The sequence below is a fragment of the Marmota flaviventris genome, chromosome 2 (genome assembly GCF_047511675.1).
Source record: "Marmota flaviventris isolate mMarFla1 chromosome 2, mMarFla1.hap1, whole genome shotgun sequence".
Classification (NCBI taxonomy): domain Eukaryota; kingdom Metazoa; phylum Chordata; class Mammalia; order Rodentia; family Sciuridae; genus Marmota; species Marmota flaviventris.
In genome coordinates, this window is record NC_092499.1 from 148,199,758 (window position 1) to 148,227,700 (window position 27,943).

Sequence of the window (27,943 nt, forward strand, 5' to 3'; positions counted from 1 at the left end):
GCACTCACTGCACTTGCTCCACGAGAGCCGCTATCTTCTAAGCCAGGTAAGGTCACATCCTCCTCAGCCCACTTGATTACTTGGTGCTTTTGGATTGACTTCTTATAGTTAGGGTAACTCAAAAACAGACTACATGGAGTCGCCAATCAGAATGTGTCAGGGAGAGAATTCAAAGTGACAAAGTTTGGCCAGAAGCTATTGAGCAGGCCTCCCGCCCTGCAATCCTACATTTAACACAACACACAAGGAGAGGGGAAGAAGATGCCAAGGTGTACCATGGGGGAAGAATATGGGAACCCTGCTCATTTCAGGCCTGTACTCTGCCTGATGGTCACGAAGCATCACATTTTCTGCCACAAGTCATTTCATTCTCATAGCTGCTCTGGGAAGTAGGTAAGATGTCCCCGTTTTGCAAATGAAGAAACTGATGCTCAGAGAGGCCAACTAATTTATCCAGAACATGCAGGCGGTTAACAGAATCAGGATTCCCAGTCAAGGTTCATCCTATTACATATGCAGATGAAGGAAGAAATTAGAAAAGCGAAAGGCCACCAGCTGATGGTGACCTTGAAGGTGAGGATAAGTGGTTATGATTTAATACAGAGGATCAGAAAAAGGTCACATCTCTTTGGATGTGAGGAATTACTTTTGAGTCTTTGCAAAAACTTGAGATCAACTAATACTTAACAAATAATGGAAATAAAACCAGAGGAAATAAGTGAAAGGCAAAACCCTCAGGATGTACAGAGGTGATCTAAGAAGGGAGGTTCCTGGTAGTCTTTGGTCATGTCCCTTCAGAGGACCTAAAACCAGCCTCTATCCAGAAAAGCAGTCAAGAACAAACCCTCCAGGAGCAACAGGGACAAGGATGACTCCTTCTCAAACCACCTTTGTGGAAAGTGCCTTCACAGTTTCTTAGAAGTGAAAGGCAAACGTTTAGCCACTTACATTTTAGCAGACTGCCATGAACATTAGCTGTGTGCCATCAGGGAATTTGAAATTCCAGGATGTTTTCCATTGGCTCAGAAGGTCACTGGATGTTACAGTGGTGGATTCAAGCAGCTTATCAAAAATTAACTCATACACAAGGCTGATCCAACAGTTTGATTCCTATGCCTCCCACTGAAACACACACACACACAAGCATGCAACAGACCTGGAAGGAAATGACAAAGGGACTAGCGATAGCGTTCTCCACAGTCACTGCTAAGCACAGGGGAGAAGTGACACACTTGTCAAAGCTGTGAAGTGGGTCCCTGACACCACAGGCTGCTGCGGGTCCACATGCTTTCAAGCCACAGGATGTGCAATTCATGCGGACTTTGAAATATTGGATTAAAGAACACAAAGCTCCAGGAACACCTGAGCACCTTTTTGAAATCATGTAAAATCACAGTGGAGTCCACAGCACCAGGAAAACATTTGGAAACTTTACTTAAAGTATTATTACCTATGAGGAAGGGTCCGCAGTGAGATTTCTTAGAGCTTATGAATATTTATTATGGAGTATTCTTTAAAGCAACCAAAAATTAAGTCCAGAACAAATGGGAAACAGATTTCTAAGAGTCGTTATGTTTACATTATGCAAATTATAGTTGAAGATCTATAACCCGAATATTGTTAAATGCCTAAAAAGGGTGGGGGGAGCAGCTGATATTTGGACATTTTCTTAAAATGGACGAATAATATTTTTAGAGCTTTTGACAGTCTGTGCACTGAGGGACTCCTGCAGGCACATCTTTTACTAACCTGGTAGTAAAGTCATTAGGTCAAGGCTATGTCAAAGGCCTGGGGTTTTAATAGCCCCTTTGTTCACAGAAGTCCATGCAGGACTGGATGGGTGACACTCAAACCCGATAGGAAAGCCCTCATACCTGGCTCAGCCCCTGCCAGTCCAGAAGCAATGAGGAGGCTTTGCCAACACGCCAAAACTCCCACCTAAGCACACTTGGGTTTCACATTTAACAAAAAAGAGAAGCAAAGTGGACAGGCTTACATGCTGAAAAGCTTGCCCGAAAGATGTCACCTTGGACTTTATGACACTGATCAAGCATAAACCCCAGACAGACACACAAGTTTACCTCCAAAGGAGGCAGCGAGCTGAAGGTGGCCCCCTCCCTTGACAAAATGTAGTTAAAGACTCATAACCCAAGCTTTCACCAGGTACCACATCACTTGAGGAAGGCTAACTAATTGAAATGTTTATTATTAATAGCTACTATTTCTTGTTAGGACACCAATACATAGTCATCATATGAAATCTGTAAAACACAGAGAAAATTGCTAAATAGAAATACATTTAAAGTGAAAGCTTACCAAGTCAGAAATGAGGCGCCACCTCTTCAGATCACTGATGTCTGGGCTCAGGCAAACCCACAAGCCTTTTCTCCTCACCTCCCACTGCCCATTGCCAGCAGCCCCTGACCCCTGCCCCAGATGCAAAAGAGCACAGCTGTGCCCTTTCTCAAGGCTTCAACCCAAGGAGCTGAAAAGTCTGTTGTATGTGGTCTCCCCATAGTGCAGAGGAGAATGAATGAGTTACAGATCACATAAACTTCACCACCAGAAACAAAACTCCCGGCCCACTCATCACCTTGCAAAAAACACCCTCCCATGCTCCAGTTGTGCGGTCTTAGGCAAGTCACTTGACAACCCTTGTCCTCCCCTCTATGTGGGGGCTGAGAATGTTCCCTTCAATTCAAAGGGTTGTGGTAACATTCAACGACAGTGTCCCATTCCGTGCATGCAGCTAGTTCTGCACAGCACTGTTAATAAGAACAGCAAGTCCTATCTCCAAAAGTAACTCTGAATCCTGTCACTGTGAGCAAGATATACAAAAAGATACAGACACTGGGGCTGGGGACAGCTCAGCCTTAGAGCATTTGCCTAAGCTTAGAGCATTCCAACCCCAGCATCACAAAAAAAAAAAAAGTGTGTTTGTGTTTGTGTGTGTGTATGTAGAAATAAACTTGCTCTACTGGATTCTTGAAAGTTGAAAATAAACCAGCTCTGCCTTGATGTTCTTCTAAACTTGGTTTATGAGCATAACCATCCTTTCTTAGGCATTTGATTCCATTCATTGCATTCAATGAAATCAGGAACCCTGTTTTTAAAATCCAGGGCTGGAAGCATAGCTCAGTTGTGGAGCATTTGCTGAACACATGCAAGGTCCAGAGTTCCATCCCCAGCATCATGAATGTATACACACATGCACGCACACACACACATTAATAATTACTAACCTGTCTTTGTGTCTTGGGGATTAACCAAAACCAGTATTTTATGGTGAGGTTCATCACGGTGCAGAGAACAAAAGCAAATGGATGAAGTTTCAAGTTTAACCTGAAAAAATAATAAAATATCTGTTTTGCTCTTTCATCATATTAAGGGCACAGGAAATTGCTGAACAATTAGCACAGTATTCATTGAAAGAACACTACATCGTGGAGGTAAACAGGATGTAGGCAACATAAAAATGCAAATCTTACTCATTCTGAGCTAACCACAAGGGGTATCTGGTAACTGTCCCATCTCCGACCTGCCAAACTTTTCTCCCCACTTTCACCTGCCCACCTATTCAAGTTGATTAAACACTCTCCTGCCAAATGCCCTGGGTATCTCTCACTTCCATATACTTCCTACCCCAGCCTTCCATCCTGATCCTCCTTGGGCCTCAGCCTGCAAAAGCTGAGAGCTACACACCCACCTCAGTCATATACCTGTTAAGTCGGCATCAACTATCCTCCCTGAGCCCTGGTGACTACTCTATAGGAGCAGTCCAGGATGTCACTTTGGCTGCCTACTGCCCTGGCTCAGGCCCCTGCAAGCAGTCTCAAGAAATACATACTTCACTGGGTGCTCCAGGCTTAGCCAGGGCTCCATGCAGCCCTGCAGTGGAGATGCTCAATTCTGGGTGCCTATTTGCTTATATGACAGAGGAACTGGGGTCGCTGACACTGGGATTGTCCCAGAGTCTTCTCTCAAGCCCCCTCATCCAAAGCCCTCATAGTGGCCATCACACTTTCTTCTCCCAGCTTCCAAAGCACAAGGTCAACACATTCCATTACCATGCTTATTTTGAAAACCAAGGAGAGTTAAGAAAATTAGAAAAGAATGTGTCAGCTGAGCAAGGCAGGAAGGCTGCTTGTAAAAGTTTACAGGAGGCCTCCACAGTTTCAAAGAACTATTTCTTAACAAATCCTGGGACACATAAACATCTTGGTACCTCCCCATCTCTGAAGTCACTCTAATGAAGAGATCTCAAGCTGGCCCTCCTGCAGAGGTTATGTCAAGCACAGCTCATCCACGAGATGGCCGATACAAGGCCATTAAATGTGCCATTTACAAGGCATCATATCAACCTAGAAAGATACTTATTACTGAATACAGCATTGTATTCAGGGAGTGACCTCACCTAGTTGTTGTTTTTAAGTATGCAGGAAAAAAAAATCCAACAGAAATACATCAGAATGTTCCCGGTAGTGAACCATGCATGATTGTGTTTTCTCTACCCTTTGGTACAGTGCCCAAGTATCATACAGTGAGCTTTTACTGTTTTGTGACCAGAAAAATCAACAAATATTATTGTGTTCTAAATGTGACAGAACAATTTTAAGACCAGAAAAAGAGTCAATTATAAAATGAAAAGATAGAGGAGCAAAGTGACATGACATGATATAGCCTCAAACCACTTCCGCATCTTTCTTTTTATTTTGGAAAACCCCGGATTCAAAAAGAAAAGATAAACCTGCTAAAAGCAATGAGGCAGTTCAACACCATTCCTAATGAGGCTATTTTGTAGCTTAGCGGTAGGAAACTGCTCCTATCCCTTAATTAACTACTAAAATAGCAGGAAATCAAATGATTGTTTCCATGAAAACTTTTTTTTAGAAAGGAGTGAAGCAAATAGGTATACAGACATGACAGCATTTCTATCATATTAAAATAACTTAATTTTAGTAACTGTCTTATGTTTTTGTTAACACTAATTTTTTTATCTTAAAGAGCATAGTCTGTATTGAGTTTTATTTTAAGGAAAGTAATCCATAAACATGGGTGTAATTAAAGCAGGTGACTGAAACTTCAGGGCTAGCTGCTGCACTTCATGGCTCTTTTTGGATTGCCCTGCAACCTCCACGCTCCACCCACCCCTGCAGCCCACCTCTCAGCTGGGTGTAACTAAATCCCCAACCTTGACGGAGTGCTTGAGAGCTTCTGGCCACGAGGGGGCGCTAGAAGCGTACAAGCACCTTCTGCAGATCAACGTGAAGTCACCCATGGGAACTGGATTCTGGGAGTGACTTGACTGGGAGTTACCATCTCTGAAATCTCAAGAAAGCCACAGTTTGTAACTGTACCAACCATTGTTTTCATTAACTCTGGAACAACTGCACTATAGTAAAACAACACCCGGTCTCCCTCAACAAACTGTGCCTGCCAGATAGCAATCATTTCTGCCATGAGTGAAATCTTACAGATGATCTCAAACAAGAATTTTTTTGTCTCTTCCAACAGATCAGCCTCAAATGTGAAAGATAACTACCGTAGGTACTATCCAATACAGGTATTCTTTTTACTGACTGCAGGGAGGGAAGACTATCTCTTAAGTTACACAGTTTTAAAATTTCACCCACAATGCTACCATCCGAACGAATAAACAATTTTCTTGTCTCTCTGTTCCCTTCAAGGCCCGACTCACAATGCACACAATCTTACTAGTGCCCAAAATCATAAATGACATAGCTTCATTCCAAATTATGAAATGATAGAACTGAAAAAAAACCTTAAAGACCATAGATAAACCAATCTCTTCATCTTACAAATCAGGAAACTGAGGTTCAGCTAGGTATTTATTATACCCTGTATCACTTTTAATTACTTTATAAAATATTATTATAATTATTTAATTATTATTTAATTATAATTTGAAAATAGCAAGACAAGAGAAGGTACAACTTAACCAAGGTCACACAGCTAGTAACTGGTAAACCTATGATTCGCACAGGTTACCTGGTTCATTGCCTGGCACAACCAGACTCACACTCAGGACTCCAGAATCCCAACTGAGGATCCCTTCTGCTTCTCAAGGTGGAATTATTTTACTATTCACTTTTGTTTTTGTTTTCCTAAATCTGGAATATTCTTTCTATAACACTTTCTTCTCTAAATTAGATTTGACAGAACTCTCCGCCAAGAAAGAGCACACATACCTGCTCCCCAGAGGAAAGAGAGAAAATCTCTGATGAGGTCTGAGCTCCTTCACCAAGTGAGGCATGATAAGCCAATGTTGCTTCCTGATGCCCCTTGGGGTCATCTTCCAAAATATCCACAGGGTAAGTGCCTACTGGGGTGGGGAGTAGAAGTGATGTTAGTTTTATTCTTTCATTAAAGGGACAGTCACTTATATCTTGAAGATATAAAACTAAAAGATTATTTGCTTTAAATCAATTTAGTTCACCTATTCCCTGTTAGGCTGTTTAGGAAACTTCTTTGAAACTACCGAATGATTTCCCAAGTACTTTCAGCAGAATCAACACAGCAGCAAGGAACACAGCAGGCATTGGGAGGGCTGAGACTAGCTGCTGACTTCGTCAAAATCCAACTTGACCCAGCTATCCCACTCCTCGGTTTATACCCAAAGGACTTAAAAATCAGCATACTATAGTGACACAGCCACATCAATGTTTATAGCAAATCAATTCACAATAACTGAGCTATGAAATCAACTTAGATGCCCTTCAAGATGAAGAAACTGTGGTACATATACACAATGGAATGTTACTTAGCCTTAAAGAAGAATGAAATTATAGCATTCGCAGGTAAATAGATGGAACTAGAGAATATCATGCTAAGTGAAATAAGCCAATCCCCCCAAAAAAACAAATGCTGAATGTTCTCTGATAAGCAGATGCTGATCCATAGTGGGGAGCAGGGATAGGGGCAGGCGGAACTTTGGATTGTGCAGAGGGGTGTGAGAGGAGGGGTGGGGTGGTGGGGATGGGAATGAAGGTAGAATGAGACAGACATTATTACCCTATATACATGTATAATCTTACTACTGGTGTGACTCAGCACCATGTATAGCCAGAGGAATGAGAAGTTATGATCTATTTATGTACAATGTGTCAAAATGCATTCTATTGTCATGTATAACTAATTAGAACAAATTTTAAAATCCAGCTTGAGTGGTTCTCACTTTCCTAGCTAATATTAACTATAAATATTAATATTAGCATGATATTCTCTAGTTCCATCTATTTACCTGCAAATGCTATAATTTCATTCTTATTTAAGGCTGAGTAAAATAATGATGAAACTTGGGATCTCTATCTCATACAGGTTCATGAGATTTTGCCCATTCCTCCCTTAGTGGGACTACTCTTTTGTAAGAGACCATAACTCCAATGACTCATATGAAGTACATAACTACATGCCCACACAGATAAATGAATATTGTACGTATTCATTTGCAAAGAAATTAATGCATATTATTCTCTGAATCTTCCCTGGTGTCTTTTTCCTATAGCCACACTTTTGGAGAAAAAATGATTTTATTTGAGGAAAAATTATATTCTTGAATCAAACAAAGAGAGCGTACAGTTGAACTTAGCAGCAGCAATCAAATTTTCCCTCTGGGGCTGGGGATGTGGCTCAAGGGGTAGCGCGCTCGCCTGGCATGCGTGCGGCCCAGGTTCGATCCTCAGCACCACATACAAACAAAGATGTTGTGTCCGCCAAGAACTAAAAAAACAAATGTTAAGATTTAAACAAAACAAAAAAAAATTTTTTTTTTTAAATTTTCCCTCTGCAGCAATCAAAGATGCTGGGCTGGCATGTCCCCATGTGGGATAAGGGCTCTATCCCCATTCTGTGGACTCTGCCCCATCTTTACCTTGGATTTGCCTCTGGGCCTCCTATAAGGGAAGAAGGTTACCAGAGAAGCTGCTGCCCTTATTCCTCCCCTTCCTTATTGAATATGGAAGGACCATCATGATTCCCTGAATAATACAGCATAACAACTACTTGCATTTGCACTGTATCAGTAAGTCATGTAAAGATTAAAGTCCCCAGGAGAATCTGCACAGGTTCTCTGCAAACACACCATTTTATTTAATGGACTTGAGCATCCACAAATTTTGGGTTCCAAGCAGGGGGGTGGTCCTCAAACCAGTCTTATGGACACCAAAAGACAACTGTATATTCTTCCACTCTTTGATTTCTTTTTAAGTACTTCAGGGTGAAAATCACACAAAAATTTACTACTACAACTGCATTGATTCAAATATTTCAAATAAAGAATTGACATCAGGCAAGGAATAAAATAATGATGAAAACTTGGGATCTCTGTCTAAAAAGATTGTGGGCCACTACAACCAAGACACTCTGCTACAGAAGGCACACATGTGTGAGCGTCGGTGTGTGTATCCTCTCCACACATAAATACATTTAAAGAATCCCAGACTCCTCCTTACCTTGATGAGTCAGGAAGTCCCCCAGCAACCAATCAGACCTGCAGCCCTCTAGCTGAGCCCCTGGGGTTCCTGTGTTCCTTACTGAGGCCTTCAGGAGCACAGCTCAGGAGCCAGAGGGATCCAGTTCCTTACCCAGGGACCATTTCAAAACCGTCAAGGAGACCAAACTCAGCCTGTCTCACTTCCCTTCAATCATCCCAATCCATCCCTCACTTAGCACAGGGTCTCAGCATCCCATAACAGCCTCTCACCACCCCCGCATCCACCCACCCTCCACCCACACCAATTAAAATAGCAGCACAGTTAACTTTCTGTGGACTCTAGATCTCAATATGCTGCTCAGTGTCCCACGGCCCGCATTTCACTGAATCCTGCTTAACTCCAACTGGCAGAGGAAGAAACAGGCCTCACGAGGATAAGACCTGGCTAGAAAGCAGCAGAATCAGACAGGAGACCAGGTCTGTCTGATTTCAAAATCTGTGTACAGCATTCAGATCATGACAGTGACCCTATCAACTTGGTCTCCTCCACCCTTACCCCTCCACATCCCCATCTCCTCCAGCACCCAGTGGGCTCATGTCCCCACTCCTGACATCCTCCTTCTACCTCTTCATCCACAGGATCCACCTCCGATGCAGCCATCTCTCCTTGCTAGGAATCCCAAAAGGCAAGGGCAAGTACTCTAGGGATCACTGAGTCCTGTGTTTATGTGAGAACTTAGCCTAGGATAGCAATTAACACTGATCAGCCACCCCCTCTGTCCGTAGGGCCCCCAACTCACACCTCAACTTGGTCTTTTTTAGTAGTTACCCCCTAGCCCAGAGCTGCTGGGGCTTGCTGAGTACAACTTCCCTCCCCACTCCCAGACTCTACTCTGAAGACCCCTCCCCATGCTTGTCCCATACAAAGCACTTAGTAAATTTAGGTGGTTGTTTAACTGAGCTCTGCACTGAAACTGCTACTTATTTCATCTAGTTGGTCAAGTATGCAAAAAGACCTGGCAAACATTCCAATGAATCAAGGAAAACTGGAAAAGGGGCTGCTTGAAACCTGGGTGCATCCCGCAGAAACCAGCCTCAGTAGCTTCCTCTCCCAAAATGTCCCCAGGAGCACCAGCATAAGGAGCAAGTTAGAGATGGACTCTGATTTTTACTCTCTGTTGCTGGCTCTATGTTTTGGGAAATGCATTCCTCAGGTCTGGACCATTGATCAGCCTACTCCAGTGAGGATGCAGGGCCGACAGAAGAGCATCCTCAACCAGCCCCAGAGAGAAGCTGAGCAAGGCCCCCTGTCATTTTCCCTTGTGCCCAGGGAGTGGAAGAACACTGTGGCCAAAGGGTTTGCAGGCACTCCCAATTTGAGGCCACCAGGCCAGAGGCTTGACTCCTGGTGGGTCGGGTAGGGAGGCTCCTTCCTGGCTTCTACAGGCTGCCAAGAGTTGCCTGGCACGATTTCTGGTCGTGTGTGGTCAGGAGAAATGCTATGAATGTGTTTTGCTCCTTCCATGCCATGAAATCATTTCCCCTGCAGGTTACTTTGCTGGGGCCGTGAAACATCCTCAAAGGACTCTGTGGGGACTTTCCAGAAGACAGTCACTGCCCTAGGGCTCTAACGCCTGACTGCCCAAAGGGAACACAGGAGTGGACCCCTTGGGGTCTTTTCAGAACCAACAGCTTCAGGAATCAGAAGACTATCCTGAGAGTGGTGGTGACATCCTGCCTTCCTCTGGGGAGAGAGGCACATAAATTAACCCTCCCAATCACGGCAAACTGGTGGGGGTGGGGGAACACCATAATGCTCAAAAAATAGTGTGGGGCTGGGGATATAGCTCAGAGTGCTTGCCTCTCACGCTCAAGGGCCTAGGCTCCATCCCCAGCACCTCCAAAAAAAAAAGAAAGAAAATACTGTGGCACCCACACTCAGTTCCCTTTTAAAGCAGGGTGCACAAGAACAGCCACAGAGCAGAGCACTAGGAGTGCCCCTCAATTCAACCTAGCACCCACAACTCTCTGGCCCACTTTGTTTAAATTCATTCTCTTCCCTTTGAGGAAAACTTCTCCATCAGAAATCTCAGCAGCTTCTGTCCTATACAGATGTTTGGGTTAGCTTCCTGGAAAATTGGGTGGGAATGACAATCAAAGCCGCTTAAGACAGGAGAGGGGCGAGAGCACCCAAGGCCCAGCAGAAGAAGACCCCTCCCCAACCTTAGAAGAAGGAAGGCACCACTCCTCAGCCCAGGAGAATGAAACCCTCTCATGACTCAGAAGGAGGACGGACTCCCCGCTCCCAGGAAGAATTAAAACACACACACACACACACACACACACACACACACAAGCACACACGAGAGTCAGCCTTGGGAAGTAAACAAGGCTTGCGCACGCGCCTGAGGCTGGACCAGGCCTCCACGCTGTTCTGCTTCCCCGCTTCCCGGGTGATGGAAGGCAGGCTCTGCAAGAGCCTCCAGATGTGAAATGCTAACAGCCTTTAATGGCTTGAACTGAACAGAAAATATTTTCCAAAGCCAAAAGAATGTAATCTTTTCAGTACAACGTTAAATACTTTTTATTAAAAAAGGCACACAGTTGAAATGATATTCTCTGCAGACTGTAAAGAAACTGAAATCCCTCAACAAACTCAGAATTAAAGAATTCACTTTAAGCATATGTTGGCATAGTCACCCTAAAAACAAAAACAATAGTACATCTGAAAGCATTCTTCTAGGGAAAATAATTGAATTATTCAGGATGTTTGTACCAAAGCTCAAGTTCCCAGACTGCTTCAACAGCAATGTTATACCGAGCCACTTTGTATCACCCACTGCCCATCGGCCACCAACGCTGCAGGGTCAGCCACTGCTGTTCAGGCTGGCAAGGCCTTTCCCAGTACTTTTTGATCCTTCCAATGTAAACAGCAATGCCAATTAATGAAGACCTTGGAAAAGATTGGTGATCTGCATTTAATCATTGATTCAATATCATTTGCAGAATATTCTCTCCAAACACTACCTCACCATAAAGATTAGGAAAATGCTCTCATTTTAGCAAAGCATAATTTTTCTCAGATGGAACTATTATTACGAGAAGCACTAAGGGAGATATTTTAAATTTTACTAGCCTCACTCTACGAACTTGGCCTTTGCCGAAAGCCACTACCTGGCAGTAACTATGGGATATTATGTCATTGGAAAGATTGGCTGTAATCATTTGAATTTTTTAGTAATGTGGGTTGTCATTCTTCAATTACAGTAAGAACAATTCTTACTCAGGGTAACATGAAAAACATTCAGGATATAAAACGATAACATTCAATTCACTTTTTATAAAGTAGTTAAGAGGCACAAAAACTTTTTTCATATTTTTGCTCTCTGTCATTTTTCACATAGGCAGTCTGTTTTGGCTTTTGCAGATTTTTTTTTTCTTCACAAATTAATTTTCTTCTAAAAAAGCACTTATTAATAGAAATGGAAGCTTTTTAGAGAAGAAATCTACCCGGGGGGTTAAATGAGTAATTCTGGGCTTAGCAAAAAGCATGAAGACTAATTTCTAAACAGAGATAGGAGGGGGTACCAGAAAATTCAGAAAGCATAGAGGAAGAAATCTGGAGGGGGGGGCAGGTCTGACCCCAGGTGTTATGCACTCCTAAGCAGTTGGGATAATGCCCAAAGGGAAGAGAGTTTTGGTATCATCTCAGCTGCTCAGAATTCAGAACCAGGAATTCATCAGGGCCCCCAGGTTCTAGTGAGGTGCGTGTTTCACTGTGCAGTCCGATGCCCAGGGCTGTGTGTCTGTAGGTCATGTGCATTAAGAAAACCCAGTAGTCACCCTGCAGATTTCATCCTGAGCCTGCAAAGCATTCATCATAGGATGCCTTAAGCCTGAGAGTTTCTTTTAACATAAAATATAATTAAATTTAATTTTACCTTTTTTTTTTTTAGTGCTGGGGATTGCACAGGCTAAGCATATACTCCACCACCAGCCCAATTATATTTCATTTTAAAAAAAGAGGACTATTATATTACACTTAGTAAGGAATACCCACAGTTGTATGAGACAGTGCCTGGCATTTATTTAATATCAAAGCATTTAAGGTTTGTGCACACATCATTTCAACTGGCCTGGGTATCCTGCCACTGTTTTCCCTAGAGCATCTATGGAACACTAGCTCCACGAGATATGCTTGGGATAGGCTCGTGAAAGCGGGGTTTCTAGCACCACCAAGTTTGGAAAAGGGTGGCATGCTGTGGCTCTGGGTTCATTGCTAAGAGTTCTACGTATCTATCAACAATCAAGGAATTTAGAATTCCTGTAGCAGTTGAATTTGCTTAGCTCAGCATCTCTTTCTCAAACTTATTTAACTAGAGCCTCCTGGTCCCAGACCATCAACTGACAGATGGCAAAGCAAACTTTCTGAGGGGAGTGCTTTGAAATAATGTCAGAGTGGAAGGACCCATCACGGCTAGAGCGAGAGAAAACAGGCAGGTGCCTGGAGCTCAAGGCCAGAGCATTAAGAACTCACCACCAGGAAAGGCAGCCTTGGTGGCAGCAGAGCATCCCTCTTCATAGGAAAGTAGAGAACAGAAGGTGAGGCCAATAAACACTTGGATATTTTCGTTGTTTTTTGAAGAGCATCTGATTGCCAAAATATTCTTAGCAAAGAATTAAAAAAAAACTGGAAAACAGAATGTAGAATATGTTAGAATTTTTTGAGCAGATGAGCAAAGTTGTCAGGAAATGAGGAGGCATTGCTGAAGGACTGCAGGTGGCAGCGGCAAAGGTTTTATTACCCAGTAATTGACAGGCAGCCGGTTGCTCTGTTATCACATGGATAGCACTGGCCCACTTGCAATTTGTTGTTGTCTTTGCTGAGAATAAATCACTTGTCCCAAATCAAAGATGGTAAAACATGCAGATGACTTTATGTGCCACCCACGTAAAGGTTTATGTAATCCTAATTGCTTTTAATATGAAGGTCTCATAATTTGAGTGTTGGTGCCTCTTGTTATTAGGCTGATGATACGAGGATAAAACTATTTCTCCCCTGAATCATTCAAAAGGATATAAGGTGGAACTAAGACATACTGTTCCTTTTTTTTTTTTCATTCTAAGAGGCATCACATTTGGGGACACATGTGAATTTCTATTTGGGACAGACAGCAGAACATAACATCTCAAATATCAACTTCCATATGAATGGTAACCAGAGAGGTCTTCACCTTGACACAAGGACTGAAAGCTCAGGTTTTCCTTGCTGATGACCTCGAGCAACTCCATACCAAATGGTCATCATTACAGTGCTGGGGCCATATTTGTCTAACCTTTACTGGGAAGGAAGAGGGCTTTGGCACATGCACAGGACACACAGAAAGCATTTGAAGCTTGACACTTCAAATCATGAACTTAATTGACCAGGAACTTACGAAAATACCAAGTCTCAGTGTCATGTGGTGGCCCTGAAGCTAGTGGGAAAACACTGTGGTAGAGCAATTGTCCAGAAAAGAACCAGAGCCCTAAACCACACAGCACACAAGAAGGAGAAAAATACCCTCGTCACTGTGACGCTCTTACCCGCTAAGTCACAGAATAATATTTCTCAGAACTAACCCAAGAATCATGGCTGTTAATGGACTTTAGGAACTTTTATCCAAAAAAAACATCCTTTTTTGTTCATCTATTACGTTTCCAACAACAAAACCTCTAAGAGGGAAGAAAATGAGTTTCTACTTGGCATGTCCACCTCTGTGCAGAGCAGTGATGGACACTGAAAGACCAACAGTCTCTGCCTATGTAGCCTGGTCCTGGATTAAGTTATTTCACACTGTTTAAAAATTGAAGCTGTCTCAGGGTTGGGGTTGTGGCTCAGTGGTAGAGTGCTCACCTAGCATGTGAGAGGCACTGGGTTTGATCCTCAGCACCGCATAAAAAAATAAGTGAACAAAATAAAGGTATAAAAAAATTTAAGTGTGCAGTGGAGTGGGCTCACACCTGTAATCCCAGTTATCTGGGAGCCTGAGGCAGGAGGATCTGAAATTCCAGGTCAGTCTCAGCAACTTTATAAGAACCTGTCTTAATAAATAAAAAGTGTTGGGGGTTTAGCTCAGTGTTGGTGGAGCACTTGCCTAGCATGCATGAGGCCCTGGGTTAGATCCCCAGTACTGCAGAATATTGCAAAAATAAAAAGAACTTATGCTCATCCCCCAGATTTGCTTCACTTGAGGAATGGGCAGTGATAAATGGGCAGGCTTATCTGGAACTTTTTCCAAGTATTTAGAATGCATTTGTTTCTAAATACCTGGGAAAGTATCAAGATAACTGCATTTTTATAAAAGCTCTGGACTTATTTACATAAAAATGAAATGTAAATGAAGAAGATGCAGGATACTAATATTTGCATCAAGGTTGGTACCTGTTCAATTTGAAATTGAAGAAATAGAAATTGAACATCTGCCTTGAGTGTATAAACAATTTTTCTAAAGGTCTCACTGGGAGAAGATGTGTACGAAAAAAAATAAGGCTATATTCTCATATTAAAAAATACTCTTTTAAGTACTATCTTTGCATAGAGTTTTCTAGTTCACAAAGAACTTTCACGCATCCTGGCTTGTTTGAAACTTTCATCAACTCCATAAAGTCAATAAAGTACAGTGCACTGACCCCCATTTTTCAGATGTGAAAACAGAGGTTCAAAAATGGAAAGTTAACTAGACCCTGGGTTGAACCCTCACTGACTCTCCGACTTACTAATTTATGTTGAGCTAGCTCGCACTGAGCAAATGTCAGCTCACACTTGGGATCACCCTATTTCAAATACCATTGAACTTGTAAACCCATGTTCATAGCAACACTGTTTACAACAGCCCAAGATAGAAGCAACTCAAATGTCCAGCAACAGAGGAATAGATACACCAAACATGACACAAACGATGGAATATTTTAAGGAATAGTCAACCTTAAAAAGGAAGGGAACTGACACACGCTACACATGGATGAAACTTGAAGGCTGGACCCTGTGAGATAAGCCAGTCATGAAAAGAAACATTTTTTGCGATTCCACTTACATGAGGCACCTTAAATAGACAAATTCATAAAAATGCAAAGTGAAATAAGAGTTTACCCAGAGTCTTGGGGGAGGAGGAGTGGGGAGTTGTTGTTTAATGGGTATGGAGTTTTTATTTGAGAACATGATAAAGTTCTGGAGATGGGGAGTGGTGACATTTGTACAATGTACATAATGTGAATGTGCATAATGCCACCAAGCTGTATGCTTAAAAGTAGGCAAAAATGTGGCGCATGCTTGTAATCCCAGTGGCTCGGGAGGCTGAGGTAGGAGGACTGCAAATTTGAGGCCAGCTTCAGCCAACTTAGCAAGGACCTAAAACTTAGTGAGACTCTGTCTCAAAAAATAAAAAGGGCTGAGGATGCCTGGTACTCCCATAAAATAGTTAAAAAATATAAATTTTATGTTATGCATATTTTACCACAGTAATTTAAAAAAAAAAAACTTTTTATGGACTTGATTTTTTGGGGGGGAGGAGGGAGGGTTACCAGAGATTGAACCCAGGGGCACTTAACCACTGACCACATCCGCAGCCTCATTTTATTTTTATGGAAAGCATGACACATATCTATAATTACTTCGGACCATTTATTACGGTAAAATAGACATGGCATAAGATTTACACTTTTAGCCATTTTCAAGTGTACAGCTTTTGTGGCATATTAAGAGCATTGTTGTGCAACCATGACCACCATCCATCTCTAGTACTTTTTCATCTTCCTAATGACATACTCCCCATCCTAGATATCACCTCCAGCCTTCAGGCCCTTTCTGCCATTCCACTGTCTCTATGAACTTGACTACTCTAGATATGTCATCTGAGCAGAATCACACGGCAATTTCTATTTGTAATTGCCTTAATTCACTTAGCATAATGTCTTCAAGGTTCACCCATGTCATAGGGATGCATCAGAATTTTTATCAAGGGTGAATAATAGCCCATGATATGCCACATTTTGCTTCCATTTCATCTGTCGATGGACACTTGAATTTCTCCCATTCCTTAGCTATTGTGAATAATGCTGCTGTGAACATGAGTATGCAAATATCTCTTCAAGGCCCTGCTTGCAATTTTTTGGGCTAGATATCCAGAAGAGTGGTCAGCTAGGAATCCTGTGTTCAATTTTATGAGGAACCTCTATGCCATTTTTCACAGTGGGGCAGCACATTTTAGATTCCCATCATCAGGCAAAAGGATTCTGATTTCTCTATATACTCATCAATGCTTGCTATTTTCTGTTTTTTTTTTTTCTTTTTAACAGAAGAGGTATCTTATTGTGGTTGTGATTTGCATTTCCCTAACGATTCGGGATGTTGAGGTTCTTTTCATGCACTGATTTTCCAAGTGTATATCTTCTCTGGAAAAAAAAAATGTCTGCCCAAGGTTCTTTGCCTACATATTCCTAAATTTTAAAAATCAACTTTGAAAAACTTGCAAAAAGTGGAAAGACAGACATTCATTCAGAGGGAGATGAGCGGCAAAACTGGTGGTGTGAGTTTGGTGCTTCATCCAGAACACACCATAGTGGGAGAGTTAATCAGAAGCAGCACAAAGAGATCAGATGAACAATGAGGACAGCATGAACATGTGATTGTAGTGAAGACGGCAAAGGGAACAGATAACTTGAGCAGGTTCTGTCAATGTGCATAGCAGAACTTGCAGCTGACTGGCTGTGCAGCAGGAGAGGACAAGCTGACCTTCTACTTTAACCTGACTCTTCCAAATAAGTGAATGAAATTCAACTGGAAGCTTTCAAACTGTGATGGATTTATGAACTAACATCAGAAATAGTCTAAATCTGTTATGATCCTAGCTTTATCAAAGTGTTAAATTGATGAACACATCAATAAAAGAATAGTATATACTTTACTCTAAAATATTATGTATTTTTCCTAAAGTATAAACTGAGCAATTTTGAAAAAGTAGATGAAACACCAGTGAAAGGATGACTTTTATATGCTGAATTGAAACCTGATAAAAACTAGAGAATGACACTTTGACTTTCCCCAACATTAAGCCACACAGGCGTTTGAGCTGCAGATAAGGGTACATCTTTGAGGCCATTTAGACCTGATTTCATATGATAAAACAAACCACCATGAAAGAGACAGCACAAACTACAGACTCAAATTCACAAAGACTGCAGATATTGAGATTATGCAATATAGAATATAATGATATGAAGCATGTTTTAAAATATTTAAATAAAAATAAATTTAAAAGGTGAAGATTTTTCAAGTTGCCCAATAAGATTCTAGGAGGAAAGAAAGTAGAACTTCTAGAAATGAATGTCTTAATAGCTGATGAATTGGAAAACACAGCTAAAGAAACGACCCAGAATGCAGTACACAAAAACACACAGATGGAAAACTTGAAAAGTGGGGTAGGAAAAATCAAGAGTAGTGAGAAGGTTCAATAACAATTTATCTGAAGTTCCAGGAATGGAAAAATAGCAAGAGTTCTAGAATTAATGAAAGACACCTTGTCTTAAATTCTAGAATCACAACCAATGCCCCAAACAAGGAAAATTCCCACCTAAACACAAGTAAAACTGCAAAACAGAAAATTCAAAAGATGACCATAAAAGCAGTCAAAAAGCAAAGAGAGATCCTTCTAAGCAATTAGACCGACTGCTGTCTTCTCAACATCAACTATGGAGGCCAGTAAACAATGGAATTCAATTTTCAATGTGCTAAATAAAAATAGCTTTCATCTTCCACCTAGCAAAAGTAACTTCCAAGAATGTGAGCAAAATACAGAAATACTTAGAAAAACAAAACTGAACTGACGGTGCAGCTCAGTGGAAAGTTGAAATGCATGAGACCCTGGCTTTATTCCCCAGCACTACGAAAAATAAATAAATAAATAAATAGAAAAAAAAAGATGAGGGATTTTACTGCCAGCAGACCCCCTAAAGATATTTATTTTTCCTTTTTTTCCCTAGTGTTGGGGATGGAACCCAGAGCTACACACATACTAGGAAAATGCTCTACCCTTGAACTACATCCCCTGTCCACCCTCAAAGCAATTTCTAATGTGCGTAAGAGAAAAGGAAAATGACCCCAAGAAAAAGTAGTTAGTCAAGAAGAGATGGACACAAAGAAAATGACAAACATGTAGATATATCCAAGTCATTGCTGACCATACAGAACTAAAACATCTAACTTGAGGAGCTAAAAAAAAAAAAAAAGCATGCTAAAACTGAGGTGCGACATAATACTGGCACACAAATGGGGGAGAAATGGGAGAGAAAGCATTCTAAGGCTTAAGTTATTCCAGAAAGCTAAAAAGTTGACTAGTCTCAGAATAAATTTGAGTTAAATATGCATATTAAACTTTACATTAGCCCTTTAAAGAATAAAAATGAAGATTAAATGTCAAAACAGGAGAGAGAAAAATGAAATTAAGGCAAGAATACAGGGGATTTCAATTAATACAAAAGAATGCAAGAAATTAAAAAAAAGATCTGTCAAAAATCATGTATAACTGTTAAGATTAAAAGCAGATATCATCAACAAATAACTAGACTTTTGCAGGATAGATTTTGTTGTATTTGTATATTTATACCAAATATTTTAATAAATATTTTATTTAATATTCATTCATCATCAAAAATACAAGTAAACTGGGCATAGTAGCACATGCCTGTAATCTTAGCAGATGGGGAGGCTGAGACAGGAGGATTGTGAGTTCAAAGTCAGCCTCAGCAAAAGTGAGGTGCTAAGCCACTCAGTGAGACCTTGTCTCTAAATAAAATACAAAATAGGGTTGGGAAAGTGGCTCAGTGGCCAAGTGCCCCTGAGTTAAATCCCTGGTAACCCCACCACAAAAATAAGCAACACCTTCTCTTCTACACAGCTTTAAAAGTGTCACCCCCACCCCAAGATGTTCTACATAAAACTCCTCCCAGCAATCCCTTCTACACTCACAGAGCCAACAAGGGTTTTCACCAGCACCTGACAGGAAATGTCCCCTGCATTCAACATTCATGGAACTTGGGCACTAGGCAGAAAGACCAACCAGGGTCCAGCCCTCAGAGAGACTACTATCATCTGCTTGGGTAGCCATACCTGACAACTTTCATGGCCAAGTAGACTTTTAGGGACTAACTTATCCCTTCCCGTCCCTTCCTTTCCCTTCTGATGCATGGAGGCTGGCTAATCCCTTCTGATGGGTAGAGGCTGGGTAAGAGCTACAGGATAATTGATAGTAGTGGCATCCAGCCTCCGCCCACTATCCCCAGTGAGGTCCTGCTCCCCAGGAACTGAGATTCCCCGGACTTGCCACGTCCATGTTCCCCTATGAGGTTACTCACATGCCATGGATCAGAGAAAATTCAAAATGGCTAATAAATATGTGATTTAAGTTTTATGTTAGCAGGAGGTCATCTCTGAAGGGGTCTTTTAGGAACTGTCTTGTGAATTATTTCCTTCCTGAGCCTCTACCTTTTTTTTTTTTTTTTTTTTTTTTGAACTTCAGGGAACTTCACCCTTAAGACAGATTTCCTTCTCTGGGGAGTCAGACCACAACCAACAACAACTCCCATTTGAATCCCAACACTGCCACTAACTAGCCAGCTAACCAAAGGCAAGTTACTTCATCTCTGTGCCTCAGATTCTTCTCCAGTAAAGTATGGATGATAACACTATCTCCCTTTACTACTTATCATGATATCAATTAAGGTCATGCTTATGAAGGGTTCAGTAAATAACTGACCTACAGTAAAGTGTTCCTAAAGGTTAATTTACTAAATTATTCAAGTATTCAAGTCTCCTCTGCCCAAACATGCAATGGAGAAGCCAACTCCCAGAGATTGAACCCAGAGCAGTGTACCAATGGTACATTCCCAGTCTTTTTTTTTTTTTTTGTCCTTTGTTGAGACAGAGTCTCACTAAGTTGCTTAGAGCCTTGCTAAGTTTCTGAGGCTGGACTTGAACCTGCGATCCTCGGACCTCAACTTCCCGAGTCACTGGATTACAGTCATGTGCCACCATCCCTGGCCTTCTGCCTTTTCTTCTCACCACAAACCCTTTTGAAACAGCAGCTGTGCCTGGCCCCTGTCAGGGTCCTGAGATATGACCACCCACCTTCTGGGCTGTTCCACATCTGCAGTGCCTGGGTTCCCTCTGCCTCAGGTCCTGCCTGTGGCTTCTTTTCTTTCTAGTTTCCCTCTTTGGATTTGTTGAGATCAAAAAGAAAAAGATACCCCAAAAGTACAGCATTTTGGCATGCTGAGTACTGTGAACTAAAGCAAGTCGGAATCCCTCCAAACTAACGTCTCTGACCTTCTCCAGCCCTCCTGTCTCTTGCCCTCCTGTCTCTTGCCCACCATGTTCCCCAGAAACAAGTCATATAAATGAGAATTCCTCTTCTCCACAGTAGGCCATAGGAAATGGGACCCCTTCCCCCATAAAAACACTACACTTAGTCCTCCTGCTCCCAACCTTTCTGTCTTGGAGCTAGACCTAAAGAAATTCTCTGACCCACTCTTTTCCCATGGTGGGTCATAAGACCCTCATTCCAGAAGGGTCATGACCATTACTGGGGAGGAAGAAATGCTACAACCAGAGAAATCAGGAAGAATCTGAACACAGGCCTTGTGTGTTCCTCTCTAGCCTACTGCTGTCATTTCATCCCATGACATTTCTACAGGACTGTCCCTGCTTTATAGAATGTAAGCATAAGAGAGGCATTTCTGCCTTTGTGTCTTCATTCTGAAAGTTCCTCACATAAAACTAGGATTAAATTAATCTGTTATATTTTTCTCTTACTCTGTTTTTCTGTTTGTTTTCTGAGATGGGGTCTCCCTCTGTGGCCCAAACTATCCCAAATTCCTGGGCTCAAGTGATCCTCCTGCCTCAGTCTCCCAAGTAGCTAGGATTACAGGTGTACATAATTGAGACTGCCTCATGTTACAGAGTTATGTTGGGAAGACAAGGGATCACCTTTACTACCCCTACACATCTGTGTCTCAAAACCAGTTCCCAGAACTTCTCCCTCCCTGAGCATTCTCCCTCTGTCCTCTCCTCCTCCTATGTCCCAAGGGACACCCTTCCCAGGCTTCCATCTGCATTGCTCTGTCTTCACTCGATAGCAGTGGTCCCCAATAGAGCTCAGGCACCACAGACTCTGGTGGTTCTAGAATTCTCCACTTGAATTCCTTCTGCACTCTGGAGTTAGTATTTCTGACAAACTTTTCATATTTCCAATGAGAGGCATGTCCTGAAACACCCTGAAATCACTATGTCTCAATCAAATCATGCCAGTACCCTCCCACCCTCAGAAGTCAGTTTATTTATTAGCATCCCCACGGTCCCCCTTACTCCTACCCAAGCTTCTGAGTTACCCTCTAGTTCCCCTTGCTTGCTAGCTTTCTTTTCTATCAGCCCACTCTGCTTTATGACCAGTGTAAATTGTCAGAACACCCAACTTTTCAAAAGTCCAAACAAATGGCCTTCTCTATGTCCACTCTGCAAGAGTGTGGGCCCAACAGTTGGCTCCCACTCACAAGAGGTCTCATCTTGCCGAAGTCAAGCCTGAGTTAAGGAGACAGGGAAGTTCAAGGTAACAGAAGAAGGCTGCATCTAACTTTCTTTTTTCTTTCCAGTATATTCTAAGCTGAAATGACAGCAACAGATGCACCAGTGGAACCTAAGAAGGTCTTTGGTAAAGGGGAAATTAAAAACACACATACAAAGGCTCTGAAATGGGGGGGGAGGGGCAAGGAAATTCTGTGTGGCCTTGGAGCATGTCAAGAAAACTTGAATTATTGTAGGGTTCTCCCAAATCCCCTTTGGACTGTAACTCCTTAGGAAAACAGACACACCCATATTAAGGAGCCTCACAGAAACACAAAATACAGCTCCCAGGTCCTTCACATGCCTTTTCCCTGTTTCAGAAGCAGAAGTGAGTCGGAACTAGGATATAGCCTTACCTGAAACCATAGTTTCTAGTTCCAGGCTTCTTTGCTCAAAGAAAAAGTGTTCCCAAGCAGACACGATTAGCTCAAACCATTTTTGGAAAAGGGCTATCAAAGCTTGGGCAATGGTTCAACTATGCAAAATTCCAATCCATTAGGATCGGGCACATGTGGAAATGATTAATGTGCAACTGCTGTGTGTCATCTGGGCCATCAGTAACTGTCAAAACCACAGCAAACATTGAAATAGTACAGGAAAATCCATAAACGGTTATAGGCCAGCTATACTTTTCCAGAAGGTGAAATTATCATTACTTTTTCCATTAAAATAAGACTGCATAAACGGATTTCTGAAGCACTTGTCATGGGGAACCCTCTGTTTCATGGTACCACCAGAAGACAGAGACCAAGAAAGGAAGCTAGCCAGGGTTGAGTATCTCCCTGTAATGACACAATGCTCATTCATTATACAATGAGCCCGTACTGGCTTCTCTGCGTTTTTTTAAGAGTCACATTTTTTCCTTGCTTCACTTCTCCAACATGCACACTGGAAACAGTGCTCACTATCCAAACCATTAAAACTAACTTTCTTAAAAACAAACAAACAAAAAAAAACCTAACTTTCTAGAAGAAAGTACCAAAAAAAGAAAGAAATAGAATCTCTCCAAAAATAAAAACAAAACTCTCTTAATCTCCAGACCAGCGAAAACATTCTTGAAGCATGTTGCTAATTCATATACTTAGCTACCGGCTACCTTCTCCTTAACTCATTGACTTAGAATTAAAAGAAAAACAACTCAATCGTAGCTTTCAAATGCACGTTATAAAAGCAAGTGATTCTGACGCTGACATTGGCTTCCAGTAAAAAGCAGAGGCGCCTCCATGAGACGTAGTTTTCCCTCACAGGGATGTGTGCCTGGAGAGTGTAGCCAGTCTGCGGTCTGACTGCTTGTGAGGCGGGGCCCGCCAGCTGGGGCCAAGGCGCCTAGTAAGCGAACTGGACGCTTAAGGGGACAAGAGGAGCTGGCCACGGTGCTCTTCCTCCCTCAGGAACCAGGCCCCTTCCTGCCACTTGTTCTCACTGGAGGAGAGGATGCAGGAGAGAAAAAGAAGTACTATCTCAGAATCTAATGGCCCTACCTCTGCCTCCCTCCAACAATCCGCTTTTTAGGGGTCAGTCCCAAGTGCTTTCAGATTCAGATGCTGCCTCCAAACAGAGGGCCAGACATAGTACCACCTGGGATCCGACAGGTGGCGGCCTTAGGGTAGCGCCCTCAAGTCCCGGCTGGGACAGTAGAGTCGCGTCTGACGCACAACTGCAGCCCGGATGGGAACGGGCACCCAGTGGGGCCCGACCACCCTCCCCCGCTCCCCATCCCAGTTGCCCGGGCTGGGGGACTGCGGTAACCCGAGCTGTCTGTACGGAACTCTTCCCCACAGTGAGATTCCCATTTCCCAAACAAGACCACCAAGACCCTACGATGCAGGGAACTCGCCCACATTCCCGCCCAGGGAGCAAGCCCAGGTCAGCTGTCCTAAAGCCCTGCGGTCCCAGGGATGGCTAGGAGAAGCCGCGACCGAGGCTGGGTGCCCAGCACGGTGCCCTCCAGGGGTTCACATGTGGCAGCTCCTCGGATCATTTCCTCTTTTTTCCGCGTGCCCTGCATTTAAACTTTCTGGGGTAAACGCGGGCGCCTAGCCCGCTCCCCACCCGAAGGCAACGGCGGCAACAGGTGCGCGGCTAGCGGCGTCCTGGCGCCTACTCCGGGAAGTTCCCTTGGCCGCGGCGCGCTGTTTACGTCTCGTTTTGCAGCGCTGGAGCCTGGAGCTTTCGGACGGGACGAGCCATTGAAACCCGAGACCCGAGACGCGAACAGGGGCGGTTGCAGAAGGCTGCAACCCAGGGCGCACCGGGTCGGATCCGCCGCGGCTCCCCTTACCTGCGGCTTTGAGGGAGCTCTCGTCCTCCATGCTCCGGCTCCGGCGGCGGCGCCCAGTCGCCCTCACTCCCCTCCGCCCCACTGTACCTCGAGAATCCCCTGAGACTTCCCCACACCCTGCCACGGCCGCCACACCAGCCACCCCACCTCAGGCTCCTCTCACCCCGCTCTTCCCTCGGGGTGCCCTCACTCCTCGCCTCATCCCTCAAGACCTCCGCCGGGTAGTTTGTCAGCTATCAAAACCGTGGCTCCCCGAAAATTTTGCATTCTTTCCACCTTCCCATCTGATTGACCAGCCAGGAGGAGTATTTATTATTCCCCTTAATGTGGGGAGGGGAGAACTGTTCGCGACCCCCATACACACACGCAACCCCTTAGCCAGTGTCTCCAAGCCTGGCCACTTTCATGCCTCCATCCCCTTCTGTTTCTTTTGTGAAAAAAAAAAATTATATATATATATATATATATATATATATATTTTTTTTTTTTTTTGCCCAAAGGTTTTGCAATTCTGAAATTTTGCACAGTTGAGAGTCCATAAAAAGAACACATAACACAGTACAACCACTTATGTTTCTGCCTATTTCAAAGTCTTTCCAATTTTTTTCCAATCTGCTTTTGCTGATACCAAACCCTTTTTAATTATTAAACGTTCAAAAAATTGCAGGCAATTTTTCCTCCATTACATTTGGCTTGTTTCAGGGTGTCATCTTTCCGAAGGTGCAGGGAATGAATGATGTTAAAATGCAACTGTGCACAGACTTGTCTGTAGTCCCAGCAACTCATGAGTCTGATGTGAGAAGATGGCTTGATTCTATGAGTTTCAGACTCAGGGATTTAGAATAAAGAGAGAAAAATACTGAATCTCGCAGGAAACACCCACAAGCATTGAGATATGGAAAGCACAGTTACAAATCTTGAGCAATGAGCCCTTGACCCATGCCCTTGGCCCATGCCCTTGGCCCAAGGCCTTGTACAATGAGGGAAATACACAAGTTCAGGGGAAACTGGCTTGAAATTGCACTGCTCCACCCTGGATCCACTTCCAGTAGGGCCCCTGATGCAGCCTTTCTATAAATATGAGACCCCCAGCCCAAGTCAGGGCTGCTTCTCACTCTCAAGACAGCCTGCATTCTTCCTTGAATGTGCATCTACCTTCCTAAATAAACTTCTGTCTATGCCTTTGTCCAGCTCATAGTGAAATTCTGTTTCATCACATACGCCAAGAAGGTGTCCTGAGTTGAGTTGTCCTGAGTTGAGTTCCCCCCTCTCCTTTGGAAACTCCTCAGACCCTTCTTGGGAGACAGCTCTTCTCCCATGATAATGAAGCCAGAATTAGACAGGTAGATAGGCAAGGGTCCTATCCAAAGAAAGGAGAGATTGAAATGTTAATGCCTTCAGAGCCCTTCCTCCACCCTTATCAAGATAACCTGCCTCAGCTCCAACCTGTTGCTAAGGTAACCTGTCCCAGGGATTGTCCCTTCCTAAGGGAGTTGTTAATTGTGCCCCCTTCCTGCCCTGATCACTCCAACTTGGCCCTCGGACCCATCAGCTTCTCTCCTTTTGGCCATCCCACTGAGCATCTCCTGGGTATCTCCAGGGCCTACTCACACATGCAGGAAGGAGAGAGATAAAGGGAAGAGAGGAGAACAAAGGAAGCCTAGGACATATAAAAAAGTCAGAATGCTCTCACTTCTTGGGGTACCAGGATACCAACTTATGGCCTTCTTCTCCCTCCCAGGAGAAGTCTATGTTACCCCTTTTTAAATAAACCCTGCTTTATATGCTTCCTCTCTAATATTATGCTTCGACGTGTGAGGAAGCAGAACTTGTCACCGGTAACCGGTGGTATCAATAAGACCAGCCTGGGCAACATGGGGAGACCCCATCTCTGAATAAATAAATAAGCATTCAACTGCCTAAACACAAGGGATCTGGTTGGGTACTTGGAAGCTGATCCTTCTGGACTGGCCCCTCAAGCTAACTGCATCCTCAGTGCCTATTATGGGCCTCTGCCCCTAGTACAGATCTAGGACTCATTTGCCTTCCTTGTCTCTCCACCTCCACCCCACAAACAAGCAGCTCTGAATGTTGCTGAAAGCTCAGTCCTTGTCCCCATTGCCAATCCAATAAGGAGAACATGGTTTTGAGAAAAAGAAAAAAGAAGGTTTATTGGTTTATTAGCAAAAGAGAAACACAGGGCTATGATTCTGCCCATCTGCAGGAACATGGGGGTTTTAAAGAGGTGACTCAAAGGCTATGTTCCACGTGTTTTCTGTTGGAGTTGTAATTCAATTGTTAATTTTGGAGACAGTCATTTCAGAGATCTTCTGGTACCATCCCCAAAGTCTGGATTACTTCATTCCTATGATGGATGTGTACTCAAGGAATGAGAAAGGTAATCCTGTTTCCCCTGAGGTAGGAAGGGGGAGAGATTAGGTAGAAGCAGGGAGAGAGGAAGAGAAAAACACAGGTTCATTTTAAAAATAAGTTGCAGTAGCAGAACAGCAAGGATTATATCCAAAGCATAAAGTGGACCACTGTTACAAGAAGAACCATCTAACTGCTCCGCATTCTTCACCCCATCTCCCAAACAACTGAGGTGGTAAAGACCAGGGCATCCTCATGCAGAGGATGAGAAACATCCCCAGTTCTGCTTCTATGCATCACTGCTGTAGTGTGCTTACTTACTTGGATCCCAGAACCAGAAGCTCCCCTTAAAGCAACCCTTGAGTCACCACTTAGGAGTCTGAGATTCCATTTTCTATATTAATGAAATCTCGGAGCTCCCTGGGCCACAGAGCTCCAAACACCATGTCCTCGTGCAACACACATTAATTGGGGTAAGGAACAGGAGAAATAAATGTAAGCAGGCAGCTCACGAAGACAGTTTATGAGCTGCTCCTACTTAACCACAGATATCCTGGTAGCATTGTGCAAACAACTTGTGAGCCACCCCTGCCTAACCACTAAAATCCTGCTAAGATCAGATTGGCTAAAATAACATCTTACCCAGCCACAAGGAGATGACACTATCAAGCTAACTTCAGACTGGTTTCCTGTCCTTGTCCACCAGAAGACTTCCTCACCTTCACCTCTTTTAATCTTTAAGACTGATTACCATATGTATGTACACAACCATTAGCTGCATAATTAGATGCTAATGAAGCTGAGCAGAGTTCTCCAAAGGGACCTCCCAATTCCAGAGAATCTCATTCATATTTAACCCTTGTATATGAATATTCATCCCCCAGAACAATATAGATAGGGAACCCATCCATCTGGCCCCTGCATTCAGCATTCAGCCCTGGGGTGTGTACTTTCACTTTGCAATAAAGCTTTTCCTCCCTGCCCGAAACCTGCTGTGTCCTTAAATTCTTTTCTGCAATGTGGTCAAGAATCTGGAAGTTTCTAATAGAGGTCTCCTCGGCTCTTGGAGACATTTGAACCCCTAATCGGTGACACGGCTAAATTCCCCATACTCTTCTGGATCTAGGGATTCCGCAGTGAACAAAATGGACATACCTTGCCCTCATGGAGTCTACTTTCTAGGAAG

At 43.1% G+C, this 27,943-nt stretch overlaps 1 protein-coding gene and 1 long non-coding RNA gene across 3 annotated transcripts in view; both read right to left on the bottom strand.

Annotated features, from left to right (window-relative positions):
* Fam169b (Protein FAM169B) overlaps positions 1 to 24,428 on the bottom strand; it is a 69,372-nt gene extending 44,944 nt beyond the window's left edge. For both annotated transcript variants that reach the window (XM_071608655.1, XM_027921592.3), the window contains exons 1-3: positions 24,388 to 24,428; positions 6,210 to 6,343; positions 3,243 to 3,342 (exon numbers count right to left, since the gene is read on the bottom strand). In XM_071608655.1, the coding sequence (XP_071464756.1) occupies positions 3,243 to 3,342; positions 6,210 to 6,343; positions 24,388 to 24,418 (265 nt within the window). In that variant the 5' untranslated portion in view covers positions 24,419 to 24,428. The remainder of the gene's footprint in view (positions 1 to 3,242; positions 3,343 to 6,209; positions 6,344 to 24,387) is intronic.
* Positions 24,429 to 26,543: 2,115 nt separating this feature from the next.
* Positions 26,544 to 27,180, bottom strand: LOC139704573 (uncharacterized). Its single transcript, XR_011706447.1, has 2 exons — positions 27,079 to 27,180; positions 26,544 to 26,800 (listed from the first exon to the last, which is right to left on the bottom strand). It is a non-coding gene; the product is annotated as an uncharacterized lncRNA (long non-coding RNA).
* Positions 27,181 to 27,943: the final 763 nt, after the last annotated feature.